The sequence below is a fragment of the Strongylocentrotus purpuratus genome, unplaced genomic scaffold, assembly GCF_000002235.5.
Source record: "Strongylocentrotus purpuratus isolate Spur 01 unplaced genomic scaffold, Spur_5.0 spur5_scaffold_2, whole genome shotgun sequence".
Lineage (NCBI taxonomy): Eukaryota > Metazoa > Echinodermata > Echinoidea > Camarodonta > Strongylocentrotidae > Strongylocentrotus > Strongylocentrotus purpuratus.
In genome coordinates this window covers 17,181,482-17,194,567 of record NW_022145605.1, presented here as the reverse complement: position 1 = coordinate 17,194,567, position 13,086 = coordinate 17,181,482, and the positions used below count along the sequence as shown (strand labels likewise).

General features: G+C 38.8%; 1 protein-coding gene across 3 annotated transcripts; it reads left to right on the top strand.

The window, feature by feature from the left end:
- Positions 1–521: 521 nt before the first annotated feature.
- On the top strand, positions 522–8,300 carry LOC100892018. 3 transcript variants are annotated; one of them, XM_003729729.3, is made up of 3 exons: positions 522–680; positions 3,175–3,300; positions 5,913–8,300. In XM_003729729.3, exons 2-3 carry the CDS (start codon positions 3,231–3,233, stop codon positions 6,455–6,457), a joined length of 615 nt encoding a protein of 204 aa, XP_003729777.1. In that variant the 5' UTR covers positions 522–680; positions 3,175–3,230; the 3' UTR covers positions 6,458–8,300. The 3 variants fall into 3 exon arrangements, with proteins under 3 accessions (XP_003729777.1, XP_003729778.1, XP_003729779.1); XM_003729730.3 differs by having other exon boundaries at positions 523–973; XM_003729731.3 differs by lacking the exon at positions 522–680 and adding an exon at positions 1,001–1,379.
- The last annotated feature ends 4,786 nt before the right edge of the window (positions 8,301–13,086 follow it).

The following is a 13,086-nucleotide window of genomic DNA, read 5'->3' as shown; positions in this document are numbered from 1 at the left end:
CCAATGCACTTCACGATTGATTACGGCACTGAGTGCGAGCGCTGATAAAGTGCCCCGGCGGGCGGATCGAGAATTTTCAAGAATGGGAAGGGATAGACATTCTCCTGCATGGAGGGGGGGGGGGGGGGGGGGGGGGGGGAGGGGGGCTAATCATGGGAGCATGATTCTAGTCTAGACTACAATTCTTGATTACAAAATCCATGTCTGAAGACAGCAAAACATATCCTAGTCCTATATGCAAGCTTATTTTGTTTTGTCGATATCACGGTTTATAATGTTAATGGGTGTATTAATTATGTAAGCTTAGTCAGGGAAGCGTCCGGGATAGGTAGGCCATACTTTAATTTACACCCCCCCCCCTATTCTTATAATGAAACGATGGGTGATTGTCCCTATTCCTTCCAGACTACACCAACACAAAAGCTTTGCAAATATAGCCGTAATGCTAAAGACTAAAGCACACCACCATATTCTAACGAATCTAAGCGAGATAGACAAAATCAATATTGTCCGCCAAATCACCCCCACAGTCATACCGAGTATGAGTCACACAACGTTTTGAGACCGACACCAGATCGAACGAAATATTGCATTGTACATTCTGGTGAAGGATAGATCGGTTAGAAGTAGGTGCAGCGGTGTGACTGAGGCGGACTGAGGTCACCATTAGTCATGTCAAGGTATTGTTTCCCGGTTGTTATCTCATTCGCGAACCAGTAGTACACAACACCGGACGTATTCTAAAACTGGACGTAGAATATATAGAGATCATTTGGTGTTTCCTACACAGCTACAAGCAGGTTTTATATGTTACCGTTTTACAGTGATCGACAAAACTAACTGGAATCGGCGGCTGATAATTATAATGAATGCATGCATCCTGCATTACGGAGATCTCATGCACTGATGCCTGGAACTAAATTATTATACTCTCTTTCTTCTCCGTCGTTGGGCAGTGCATCAACATCCATAGGTAAAGCGACGCATATATTATTATTCTGGTGTTTGAGGTACCGCTAACGCATTGAGTGATATATTTACATCATTTGTGTTTGTATCATCATGTAATGTTGTACTGGAAATTTTCTTTATTATGGATGGCTTTTGTTTTCTCATTTGCTTTGGTGTCATTTTGTGATGTGAATTAGGATTCGATGAGACTGAATTTAAGCGACTGCCGTAAACATCATAAACAGTTTCTGTTCTACACTGTTCATGCACTGATGATCTACATTTATTTAGGGCATTGTGCGGAACGCCTTCCCGGGGAGAAGTATATTGTTCGCCATTATTATATCGTCTGTCGATGTCGAGAGGTCTTGTGGAGTTCAGTTTACATGCGTCGATCTATCAACTTCATCTCATATTTCATGCACCCTGTGAGCATAACTCATTCAATGTATTATATATTACCATGACCTCTTTCTCTCTCTCTCTCTCTCCCTCTCTCTTTCACCTATACATGTTATTGTCTGTGATTTAGAACTGCTGTGTAGTCAGGAGGAAACATATTATGCCCACGTATAATACTTGAGATGATTAATGGTCTAATGGACTTTCAATTTGTCTGATTATATGACGATCCTATAATCTCCAATTTATGTTCCATATAATTATACCAAACATTAAGATAAACACGTATTATAACCCCCTCCTCTCTCTCTCTCTCTCCCTCTCTATTTCTTTCTCTCTCTCTCTCTCTTTCTCTCTCTCTCTCTCTCTCTCTCTATATATATAATGTTTTGTTTTCAATGTCTGCAGATTCAATTAGTCTCCAGCATTATATTATGTACGATATATACGAACTTCCTGTATCTCATGTTTCATTATGCCCTATATATACAGGGCATGTGAGTTAAAGTCTCACCTCCCTGATATATACATGTATAGTCAACTGCATGTTACGACCTCTCTATCTCTCTCTGTTATGTCTGCGATTTCCAGCTATATTCTTCAACATTATGTGGTCAAGAAAAAAAGACTATACCAACGCGTAGCTCACCCGGTCAACTGGAGCTCAATAGGTATCATTTCATTATAGTGCACGTAAACAACTGAATCCCAGCTCCTTGTGTTACGTCCTCTTTCTATTGTAGTTATCGTCTGTAACTTCCAGCTATATATTCTCCACCATTTTGTAGTTTTAACAAAATATGAAACAGACCAGACCAACGTATACTTAACATGATTAATGGTCCTCAGGAGCTACGTTATGCATGTGACGATTTATCAACTTCATCTTCAAAGTTCATAGAAAACATGCATGTATATCATGACTCATTTGTCACTGACAGTATGTCTATAGTATATGCATTTAAATACTCTATATCTATGTTTTGTAGAGCAAATAAATTAGTGGCGTCGTTATGTGATTTGCTGTATATAATATATCAACGTTATTGTTGTCGTAAGTCAACAGTTTTATTAAACGGACTCCTGGTGCTTATTATATACATCGTTACGATCTGACAACACCATTATCATGTTTTATATTCTTAGAAACTATACGTGTAAATATTGTCATAGCAGAAAATGGCAGTTCAATTCCAAGATAATGTTTCAGTGCCTTCAATTTTCGGCCAAATCTCAAGCATTCTTCATTGTTCAGTACGATGTACTACCATTCCCACCATATTACCCAAGATGGTGTATGGTTTAATGGAGATTATGGAGCTCGTTTTACATGACAATCTGGAGCGACCTTGTCTCATGTTTCATCATTGTGTACGTATCAAGGAAACAATCTGCCTTGATACAATTAACAGACTATTGACTGCATTAAATATGTGTTCTCTATTTTGGACCTCTAAAAAGATCTTGGCAGAAAAAAGCCATCGAAAGATTCAGAAAGAGCATCCAAGCTGTATTTTCGTTAATAAGTAATTTATAAATTAGTTGATCATAATGCATGTATACGTATGATTTTCGTTTGTATATAATTAAACAGGAATGAAACCAAAACATCATTGCTGTGGTTTAAATTTACAGCTTTAAGTCAAGTGCGATTTTTTTTTGTACAGCTTCCATTTTCTCGCACTGCTCGGATCCATGTTCTTCTAACTACATCCGAGTTTTACCACTTAGTCATGTGGTAAGATACATACCAAATTATGTCTTTAATATATTGTGAATTCAAAACAACTTATTTTCATTCGATATATTTTTTATTTTCAGCTATTCTGCACCAAATATTGTAAGCTCGAAGAAAGATCACAGACGACATATTCAAGATGTATAGCTTTTATTCTCTCGCACTCCTCGGCTCAATTTGCCTCCTGGAACTCGTCACTCTGTCGTATGGTAAGAATAATATTTATTTACATGGCCGAAAACAAAATGATATTCTTTATTCGTCTCTTTGACCTGTACTCGTGCATACAGCCCTGGAATCAATTACAACCTCGAAAGGTTAATCACAATCCAGTTCTTATTTTCCATATCCGTCCTCACATTTACTGTTTACACTATAACCTGGATGTTGGCCGGGATTTATACATGTTAATAGGCCTATAAAGATCCAGTAGTTTGGGACCAATTTCTTCCCTCTGCTATTCCGACGTAGAAGTAAATGTAGAATTGGATCACAGTGGGAATGTATTTTGTCAGTGTATAACAAATATTGTTATCATTAATGGAGGTATATGTGTCCAAAATACATGTATCTGCATGAAGTTTATAATATAGCTAGATTGTACAATCCCAACGAATACTCGCCAGATCGGCTTATGCTGATGTTATTATTAACAATAAACTGTCAATTATTTTGTTGTTAGATTTAGAAATCTTTCACCACAGGCACAGATCTTTCCCAAACGAAACCGATCATGAATGCTCATGTATCATTTCGAAATACATGTACATGTTATGTATGTCAAATATACAACTATACCGTGTTAATCATTCATAAGTATGACTAACTCATCTCCCACACCCTCTGATACAATTGTCATATGTATCGTCACGTGTTGGTTTAAATTAAAAGATATGAAGTAGATAACCCTCCGTTTAGAGAAGTTAGATATTAACAGCTCGCCGTTATCGTAGGATAAACGGGATTGGACTTTGATCACATGAATACAAACACTTCTGGCTCTTTTGTCCGCTAACCACTCATTAGGCCTAATAAAATGAATGCTTAGTTTCTCGTCCAATTTCCTTCTTTCTTTTTGTTCAGCCCATTTCATTTTGAAAAGTTATTCAATATTTTGTTCCGAAAATAACACATGATCTCAAAGATTTCCGAGAAATCCACTCAAGGGCACTTTCAATACCCTATTGCGAATTTGTGATGGTATATGCCCAAGAGAAATCAATTCCGATTATGTATGTAATCTGTCTTTGTATAATTATGTTCGCATAATTCATAAGTTGACATACCAAAGCTATTATAGTGAAATTACCATACGTTGATATTAGGGAAATAATTACCATCGTGTTATAAGGGTAATTCCAAAACTTAGGGACCCACTTTGTGACATTCTTGGTGTCCCACTTACAGAAGGAACCCACACGTATTTGTGGCTCTGAGTAAAGGCTTAAATAGTGGAGTGGGATTGTTAGGTGATTCTAGGTATGAGGATGAAATATTATGCTTGGAAATCACTTTACAATCTCACTCCAGTATTAAAGTCTTTACTTAGAGCCACACATACGTGTGGGTTCCTTATGTAAGCGGGACACCAACAATGTCACAAAGTGGGTCCCTAATTAGATTTACCCATAAACAAAAATCTTAGAACATCTAAGCAGTTAAATAACAATAATCATTAATATTTATCATAATGCAATTCCACTTGGTTCTGAGCCACCTAACTTGAAGTGAATTAATGGAATTTGTGTTCACTTGACCCAATAACGTTTTTATTTACAAAAAATACATCAAATATCAAATAACATGGAATCCACTCCTATTTATACATTAAAAAGAACGACGAGAGACTAGGGATCATATTTCCATGGCCTTATCGATTAGCTCGTATATAATTATCACCAAGGAAGTGTTTGAGGGGTATTGTTTATAGGCCTATACCTGTATCCTGCCGTCAATTATACTGCAAGTGATAAAGGGACGGGAAAGAAATGAGACATGCGGGGAGTTCAATGTTTGGTTGATACGTAGAAGGAAATGATACCAATCACAATAACCTGGACAGTTTTAACAGAAAATGAAAGAAAACATACTGATGTTGATGACGATGATGAAGGAGAAGTGATCAAAGAATGATTATAGTCAATAAAAGGCCTAGTCAATACATTTGTTTTTTCGGTCAGGGTTGGAGGTCCAGCCATTTAGGGGCAAGTGATTGATGTTGTGATATATATTTTAGACTTCACATAACCACCCAGGTATATGTTTTTTGTGATGACACAATGCCTGAACTCATATCCCTTTTAAAGGAAACGACCATTTCCTTTTGAGGCCAATAAATATATTTTCATTCTGACAGCAAATACACTTCAGGCTTGCTAAATTCCTGATAATTTTTTTTACGCAGGGTTACAAAAGCTATAATCAATATCAAAGTCTGATCTGCAGACTTGTTATTCACAAGTTAGCGTCAGTCTTTTCCATTTTACACCACAAGTTTGTAACCTTTATGCGTGAACGTAATATTATCTTTACTGTTTGAATAGCTTTTGACGGTTATCAAACATTTGTTCTTGTAGATTTGTTCCAGGCTCTATTTCCGGTTAGCATCAAGGTTGCGATTAAGATTTAGGTTAGGTTTAGGATAATGGGTTAGGGTTAGGGTTACGGTAAGGTAATTATAGCATTTATTATATTGGGACCTGTGTTGAAGTTAGAAATCCGATTGGCGTAGTAAAATTGACTAGAGGACAAAAATTCACCAGATTATTCTTATACAGTAGATAACATCATAGTTTCTATTGTTATCTCTTTCTCGTTTTAGGTCAAACGCCCAGTGGAGAGAATGAAGACAGGCCCACCAGGAAAAGACCAATCCTAAGAAAAATCATTATTGTGGTCGGTCTTGCGATAGGTTTTGCATTTCTATGCTGGGCTACACATAAAGCCTACAAGGCCTGTCGAGCAAGGTCCCAGAAGCGTCGCCGGCTGATAGAGCGCAAGGAACTTGATGCCAATTTGGAAGATCTCGAAAAGCAGGAGTTGAACTCCAATAATATGTCAATCCAAGGCGGAGGTCAGGCGTTGGATTCAGCAGATTCGGCCAAGGGCAAATACATGCCATTGAACAACGCTAGCCCGGAAGAAGAGCCGTTGATGACTCCCGAGAAGACGCCCCAGTATGTATTAGAAAGTGACTCTAAAACCAAAGAGAACGGAGAGTCATCGACGCTGCTCTTGAGTGATGTTTCATTAGATGATTTAGATCCACCAGGGGATCAGAAGTTGAATTTGACTGGACAAGGAGTTGGAGAAAATGGTATTGATCCATCGGCTCCGCCAAAGGAAGAAGGAGAAACGAACGCTTAGTGACGAAGACAGTTGCCATAATATTCGAAGTAAAAGAGATGCATTACCATTTACAAATGGTTATGTGATAAAGAGAGAGAGAGTCCGATTCACTCGGTCGATCCAGCCGAATTCTATTCGATGGACTTGCGAAGTGCATGGACACAGTTCTCCTGACTTTATTTGGTCATGCCATACCATGTCACATCACTTGAATCTGATCTGTTAACTGCAACTTATCTTTGATTTAGTAACGTTGGTTTAACTCTTTATTCCCTTAAGTTCCATTATTAATCATGTTATCATTAAAACTGCCAAAATGGTGACAATGTCGCCACACAAACTGTGAGTAAAGAGCAGACTTGGAAAACTTTATTTTGTTCAGACAGGAGACAAAGATGTCATACACAAAATGTGGCTAAAGAGCGACAATTGACAATGTGAACACACTGGTATTCATGCCGTTTTCATACTGTGTTCCACACGTGTAACCCAATGTGAAAGAAGAAGAACACAGTGTAGGGCAGTGTGTGGAAGACACACTGCTCAAACTGCACTTTGTCCTCACAATATGAAAACGGTGTGAACAAAGTGTCAATCACATGTTGGAACATGTGTGCAAACGTCTTCAGTTTTCTACTAAACTGTGCTCTTCACTTTGTCACACAAACATGAAAACAAGATGTGAACGTGTAACAGCAGCTTGAAAACAATATTTTCACAACATGTTTAGGCTGTTTTCACATTCTTTTGACAAAGGGTGGAGCATATTTTGGAATTAACTTTAGTCTGAAGTCTGAACACACCGTGGGTCACACATTGGTAGGCCTACCAGTGTGCACAAAATACAAGACACAGTGTGGAAACAGCCTGAAAACACTCTGCGCACAGTGTATGCAAGCCGTTTTCCACACACTCCGTTCCTTCCAATGTTACACAGTGTGGTAGCAGGTGAACACAGCGTATATTAAATACAGTTTAAAAGCAGCCTGTTACCACTGTTTTCAAACCATATACAGTGTGTTCAAGAAACTCTGAACAGTGTGAAGAAAATAAAGAATGGAAGCAGGGTAAACATATACTGTTGTCGGATTATGTTCCAGATGTTTTGACACTGTGCTCTACATTTTTTCCAAACAATGTTCAACAGTATGAACACAATGTAGACGACATGTAAGCTGCCTGAACACACCTATCTCCACACTGATTGTGCACTGCACCTTTTCCATAGAATACGAAACCTGTGAACAAAGTGAAGAGCATAGTTTTATGTATCTTTATTATGATAGGCCTATATATCTAATATATATTATTGCAAGAAAAATTGGACAGTTATGAATTTTGGGCGTATCACTATGGGGACACATGCATGACCGTTATAACTTGACAGTGTGCACCTATTTGATTTGCAGAACTTTGCAATAGAATATTTTCGAATAGAAGTTGTATCAATGAAGCCTATATAGTCATTTTTATGATTTTAGCCGACGGTCACAATATCGAATCTTAATCTTATCATCTTGAAAAATTCAATTAAATGTCATAATTTTAATCTAGGCTTTGAAAAACACATGCTATGTACATTCCATTCTTGTTTCGTGTGCATTCCTAACCTGTCAGAAAATATATCGTTTATTTTAATAATTTCTTAATCTTCTGTCACAACCTATGTTCGCAATGTCATGATACCCACCGAATGATTTTTGTATCTATCTTGAATGTGTACTTTTAATTATTGTCAGAAATGGCAGTTGTGATTGCCTAAGAAACTTTCATCAAATACTTATTGCGAATAATTATTGCCTAATTTTTATATTTGTATATATTTTGAATGTTAAATATAGAATTTATCAATATTTGAAAATAAAATTGTCCTGTTTTTTATTTCAATGAGTCGACGGCCTTCCAGCATCATTAAATTTACTTGTCTTAAATAGTGTCTAAGTGTTTACGTACTTTCCTATACTAGTAAACTTTTAGTCCTTGCTATAGAAAAAAAGATTATCAGTGAGTTATAGCTGCATCTGTTTTCATCTATTCTGATCAAAAGGTCGTTGGGATCTGATATCTATTCATAATTATGATGGTAGATTTAATTGAACTTAAAGATAGAAGCCTATACATTGCTAGAATTAGTTGGCAAAAGAATGTGTGTCCAATCGCATTTGGGTATTTTTTTTCTCCAAATCGGGCAACATTTTGCCCAATGACGAATTAAAAGTACTTGCCCACTGGCAGTTGGTCGGGCACAATTTTTGCCCAAACTTTCGGCCACAATTTTCATCCATTGCCTAGTATATATATATAATATATACTAGGTTTGTTCTGTCCTTCCATATACAGTGCCCGATGCCTAGGCAGAGCAAAAATATGTTTAATAAGGCAGATTAATGGAACATGCTACTCCGAGTTTAACGCCTTGCAAGCGATCAAAGACCAGAACTCATCTCCAAAAGCCGCCATGAAAACAAATTTATCTCTGCAACTTCGAAAGAGACTATACTTAAATAAATAAAGAATATTAGCACCTTGGTGGAGACTACCTACATGTTTAGAAATCCAGCGCTGTACCTGAGCATTTACAATAGCTCCTTCACCCAAGAGTAATTCTTATTGTACTGTATTGTATTAGTTAAGTCTTATAGTTAAGTCTTATTTTTAGCGTATTGTACCCAGGTTGTGGAGCAATCATGTACTTTTAAGAATGCTTGCCTGATGATCGCTTGCAAGGCGTGCATCTCGGAAGAGCAACACATTCCATTAGTCTGCCTTATTCAATAAATATATTATATAACCCTAAACACCAAATGGTACATTAACCGGATATCATAAAAACTGGTATATTACCCTAACCCAATCCCTAACCCTAAATTCAAAACAATATTACTAATTAAACTAATGACTAATGATTAAAACTATTCTTTCTTGGGAGGCCTTAACAATTTCTCTGCCTGCAAACGAACGTAGGGGGCACTACTTCTTTTGGTCAATCGTTAACAGGACACGAAAATGTCCTGCTAATGACCATGTCTCATTTGTTCACTATGACGCATAAGGTGTATGCGATATACTGTTGCCTATAAAGTTGGAATCATAATTATTTACTAAAAAAAAAAATCATGAAATGATAGTCGCAATAAATGATTTATTATTGATAGAGAAAGTTTAAGTCTTCACAGAACCACATTGATCAATTTCTGTGACCCTTTAGATTGATAAATCAAGTTTTGAGATCTGATATAAAATTCATCCATCAAGAAAAAAATCACATTCTCACAATCACTTCAAGAAAAGAGGTAAAAGAAATGTATTCCAACTTTCTGGTCAACAGTGGACAAAGGTCGAAACGACATAGAAAAGAAAAACTGAGACAGACAAAGAAAGAAAAGAAAAGGGGAGGATAAATGAAGGAGAGAGAGAGAGAAATGGGGTGGTAACAAAAATGTGACCCCTAGTGGAGTAATACATGTATTTAATTCTTTTCGGTTAAAAAGAAATACTGAAGATTATGACACAACATGCATAATCATTAAAATACATGTAGGCCTACAGTGAGAGGTTATTTATATAGACCTCTGTTTATGGAGAACTGAGCCCTCAAATTAAAGGAAACGAGTGTACAGTAGCCTTTTAAAATCATGTAAATTTAAATGCACCATGTATAAATTATCTTTATTACATCTAAGTAAGTGAATAGAACATTAATAAAAACCCTCCCCAACTTTGACCAAACTGAAGACATTTGAATTAAAGCCTATCTATTATAGTTTGGCCAGGAGGGATTGGACCTCCCTGCTTGGTCACCGATATAGATGGGTATCTCATCAAATCGGCTCTCAATGAACATAAGAAAAGGGGATGATGGGGGACCGACGGGTGCCGCTTAGGCATTGTTTACTATGTAGAGGGCGCAAGTAGCTACTATAGTGCAGTCCCGCATTAAATGATATCTACATACAAATATAAATAAATAAGATGTAACATAGGTCTACGGTCCAGATGATCCGATCAATTGCCTCTAAAATGTAGGCACGGTTCTTTAAGAATATATATATTTAATTTGTTGTCAATGTTTTCATTTTTTTTTGGGGGGGGGGGGGGGTTGGGGTTGTGGTACTGGGCGTTCTTGCACTTACTTTCTACTTGCTATTTTGTATAAAATTGTAGAATAAGATTTTTTCTTCTTCTTCTTTTGGGGTGTGGGGGGGGGGTGAAGATTATTATTTTATTTTTGTATGTGTGTGTGTTTTATGTGAAGGGGGAACTTGAGCCCCCTAAGCCCCCCCCCCCCCGTCCCCTGAACCGGTGTGACCGCGTAGAATGTAACCCGCACCGATCGTCCGACTATTAGAGATCGATCGAGAGCGGACGATCGGTGCGGATTTTATCCGCGCAGAATGTCCGTGTCGGACATTCCGTGCGCGCCTCAAATGTCTGACGGACAATCTGTGCTGAAGAGGTCTCGTACCAATAGTCCGCCTGCCGCACCGAATGTCCGTACTCTAGTCCACACGTATACATAGTCAAAACAAACAGGGATGTACTCTCATATCCCTGATACAAGTATAATTATAATTAATGAATGAAACGACTGGATAACCCATATTCAGCTTAACCAGCTAGCTAGGGATGAAACTACAGGCAGTGGCGGATCTAGTAGGAGGATGGGGGGGGGGGGGGGGGGGGGTGGTGCAAATTGTTAAAATTTCGAGGGCCAAAAAAAAAAAGGTGCTCACTACCCCCCCCCCCCCCCCAAGATCGCGGAGAAAGGCCTTTGTCTCTGCCCCCCCCCCCTTCTCGCCAAAAAAAAAAGAGAGAAAGAAGGGAAAGGGAAAGAGGAGAGCTAAAATAGAACACAAAAGAGGTAGAAAAAAGAAAAGGGTGAAAAGAAGCAGAGATCAGTTGCGATTAATCCCATCAACATCGTGTGGATCGGGGGAGGGGGCGAAAGGCCCCTGCCTCCCTCACCAAACTTAAACGAGAGAGGGTGAGAGAAGTAAGGGAAGGGAATGGGGTGGGGGGGGGAGAGAAAGAAGAAAGGTAGGGGAGATCAGTTACAATTTTTCTTTTAGTGTATTTTATATTAAAGCAAAAAAGCCAGATATTAAAAGTTAATCATTTTTTCCAATTTTGGTGTGATAAAATAATTATTGTTGGTGTTGTTGATGTATTGAAAAGGGTTCCAAAGCACAATATGTCAATGGATTCCTCAAAAAAAGAAAAAAAGGGCCTAGAGTGAGGGGGAGCAGTGTAGGAAAAAACTGTTAGGGAGCCCCTATGGGGGGGGGGCCAAGGCGCAGATCTAGGATTTGTTAGGGGGGCCCAATTTGAAATTATGCTAGCCAAAAATTGGTACGTAATGGTGACACCGGCAGTGGCGAAATGAGCAAAAACGTTTGGGGGGGGGGGGGTAGAAAAAAAACCGCACCATCCACTTTTTATGCAGGCCTCGCTGAACGTTTCTCTAAGTAGGTTGGGGGAGTGGTATTTACGATAAGGCAGAGCGTAGCGTTAATTGGCGTGGGGTCTAGGGCCTTTTGGCCCCTCTGAACTACAACTTGTTGGCGGCAAAATTGCAACTGATATCCCGCTTCTTTTCTTTTCTTCTTCCTTTTTTCCCTCCCTTTATCTCTTCTTTTCCTTTTTCTTTCCCTTTTCATCATTCTCTCTTATTTTGTAATGGGGGGGGGGGTGACAGCTGGGATCCAAGACCCTTTCGGCCCTTGATCTGCTTCTTCCCCCCCCCTTTTTTCCCCTTCTTCTTCCTCTTACTCTTCTTTCTTTCCCTTTCTCTCCTCTTTCCCTTTCCCTTCTTTTCCTTCTCTCTCTCTCTTTTTTTTGCGGGGGGGGGGGGGGGGGGCAAGGCCCTCCCGGCCCGCTGGATCCGCATCTGCCTTTAGGGGGTATAGCTGCGCCTGTCGTCAGCTAGCTGAAAGTGTTAACAACTAAAAGCACAGTGTTAACAACTAAAAGTGAACCAGGTAATCGCAGTGAGGCAAAGTGGTCTCGTGGATAAGCAACCGCCTAGTAAGTGGAAGGTATCGGGTTCGATCCCCAGCTAGTGTATTTTGTTTTTGATATTAAAAGTTAATCATTTTTCCAATTTTGGTGTGATAAAATAATTATTGTTGGTGTTGTTGATTGTTGATGTATGGGAAAGGGTTTAAATGCACGATATGTCAATGGATTCCTCAAAAAAACTTGAAAAAGGGCCTATGGTGAAGGGGGAGCAGCTGAGTGTAGGAAAAAGCTGTTAGGGAGCCCCTTTGGGGGGTCTTTTTTTTGGGGGGGGGGGTCTTTTTTTTTTTTTTTTCTTGGAGGTCGTCAGCTAGCTGGCGGTCGTTGGCCGGTAGCGTTAGCCCCAAAGCCATGTCCAATTTTTAAACTACATTCAAGAGTCCCTTATTGCCAGGTTAAACAAGTTTTTTACATTTTCACTACTACTTTCTTCCTTTTATTCACTCTGTACACTCCCATGCTATCCTTTTCCAGTCTGTAAACAACTTTACAACATGAATTCAATGATGGGCAAGGTTTTACTTCTCATATGAAAGCGCCCAAACTTCGCGAGGTGAAACAAACGGTCTTTCAATTCAAGTCTATTCAAGCCCAATATGGGCTAACAACTGGCCTGCATACCCGAGCAGAAT

Excerpts from the sequence above, each read along its gene's own strand:
- LOC100892018 (XM_003729729.3), top strand. The coding sequence starts at position 3,231 with ATGTATAGCTTTTATTCTCTCGCACTCCTCGGCTCAATTTGCCTCCTG. Across the intron at positions 3,301-5,912 it reads ACTCGTCACTCTGTCGTATG|GTCAAACGCCCAGTGGAGAG; the intron begins GTAAGAATAATA and ends TTCTCGTTTTAG.